The sequence below is a fragment of the Citrus sinensis genome, chromosome 5 (assembly GCF_022201045.2).
Source record: "Citrus sinensis cultivar Valencia sweet orange chromosome 5, DVS_A1.0, whole genome shotgun sequence".
Lineage (NCBI taxonomy): Eukaryota > Viridiplantae > Streptophyta > Magnoliopsida > Sapindales > Rutaceae > Citrus > Citrus sinensis.
The window spans coordinates 12,135,969-12,137,765 of NC_068560.1; the positions used below are offsets into that span (position 1 = coordinate 12,135,969).

At 40.9% G+C, this 1,797-nt stretch overlaps 1 protein-coding gene across 1 annotated transcript; it reads left to right on the forward strand.

The window, feature by feature from the left end:
* Positions 1-429: 429 nt before the first annotated feature.
* LOC127902254 (uncharacterized) lies at positions 430-1,248 on the forward strand. The gene is made up of 2 exons (XM_052441096.1): positions 430-1,022; positions 1,116-1,248. Exons 1-2 carry the CDS (start codon positions 430-432, stop codon positions 1,246-1,248), a joined length of 726 nt encoding a protein of 241 aa, XP_052297056.1.
* Positions 1,249-1,797: the final 549 nt, after the last annotated feature.

Sequence of the window (1,797 nt, forward strand, 5' to 3'; positions counted from 1 at the left end):
GAACATTCCAAACCTTTTGAATCAGTCCTTAACTGGCAAACCCAAAATGCCAGAGCACAGAATGATACTTTATTACAGATCAATTCAAAAGTTGAGAAAATCAGTTTACGAACTGAACAGATTGAGACGAAAGTTAACTCTATTACTGCACAGATGCAACAGATCCACTACAATCTTCAATCTAAAATTACTCAACTAGATTCAGAGTTACGAATCATGCTTGCTCAAAGATACTATGGCCCATAATTTGACCAAAAAGAAAGGGAAATCAAACGCTTAAAAGCTGAGCTTGATCAGATTGAATCTGAAAAACAAAGACCTACCCTTTTTACCACATCGCCTCCTATCCCTTCCATAGGTCCAACTTATCATCCATTTGCCTCTATGCTTTCCCCCATCAAACAGTATGACCCTTCCAAGTTATTTGCAATGACTCGTTCTCTTTTCAGAGACAATCCCTTACCACCACCACCTAAACCTAAACCAAAGCCTAAACATCAACCACGCCCCGTCAAAATTCATCAGCCATCCATGTCCATTCCTGGACAAAAGTCCCCACCTCCCGCACCTTCACTACCACCTCAATCCCAACCTCAACCTCAGTCCAAAGACAAAGAACCCATGCACCAGTATAGTGCCCACACCGTAGATCCATCATATACTCCAGATGATCAAACTTTTACTCAGACTTCTGATTTAAATCTAGCCATTTCCAACAGCCATACTGAGTCTGACATAGAATCTTCAGTATCCACTAGTGACTCTGAAAAGTCCTATGCTGATATCACCAGAATCTTGATGGCCCAACTTGATCAACCTAATCACGGCCAAACCTCTCACACAAAACCATATGTTGATATTCCTTCAGAAGTTGACGAAGACATTCCTGAATCCTCTGCAACACACCAACCCCCTCCAGCCCAAGCCCAGCCCGGTCCAACAAGTCAAAAATCGTCAAATGGTCCATGGTTCACATTTGATGATCTTCCATCTCATAAATGGCGAGAGAGACTTACTGAAATGTTTGCTTGGATTGACCTCCAAATGCTACGGCCCGAAGCAACGACTCAATCAGTCCTTAGAGAATTTGCTACTCGTTTTATGGGTGCTCTAAGAGATTGGTTTGATTCTTTAGGCCAATATAGACAATTACAGTTTGTTCAATTATCAGAAGTCTCAAGTGCCCTTGCGGTTATTCATGATCAATTCCTTGGAGACCCCTCTACAGTTTTTGAAGTTGCACGATGAGACTATCTCAACATGAAATGCTGCTCACTCAATGCTAAAGATCTTGACTTTCATTACAAACAAATGTCCTTGCTGTTCTATAAGCTTAATGGCTTCAATGAGCCAACATTAAAGCATGTCTTTCTGGCTTCCCTTCCAGAAGAGCTCCAACCCGATATACAACGGCAACTCACCACCTCCAATCTCATCCTTGACAACATCTCTCTTGGCAAAATCTTCCAGATTGCCAAAACATGCCTTGACAAACTTTGCGAGCAGAAACAGTTTTTCAAAGACCTGTTGAGAGATAACGAACCATTCAGGAGTGCCTACAAGAAGCCTTATTTACAGATCAAATGTAAAAAGAAAAAAGATTGTGATTGTAGTTCTAAGAAGAAAAGGCATTTTCGAAAATTCAAAAATCCAGAATTTTCATCCAAACCCCGCAGGTCCAGAAAGCCCTACTGCTTCTTCAGAAAAAAATCATCTTCCTCCAGAGAATTCAAACAAAAATCATCAAGCAGATGTTTTCATCTGCAAGAGGAAAGGTCATTATTCTAAAGATTGTCC

Bases quoted from the DNA above. Each gene is read 5' to 3' on its own strand.
- LOC127902254 (XM_052441096.1), top strand. From the start codon at position 430: ATGACTCGTTCTCTTTTCAGAGACAATCCCTTACCACCACCACCTAAA. The intron at 1,023-1,115 runs GTTTGCTTGGAT...GGGTGCTCTAAG, and splicing joins CGAGAGAGACTTACTGAAAT to AGATTGGTTTGATTCTTTAG.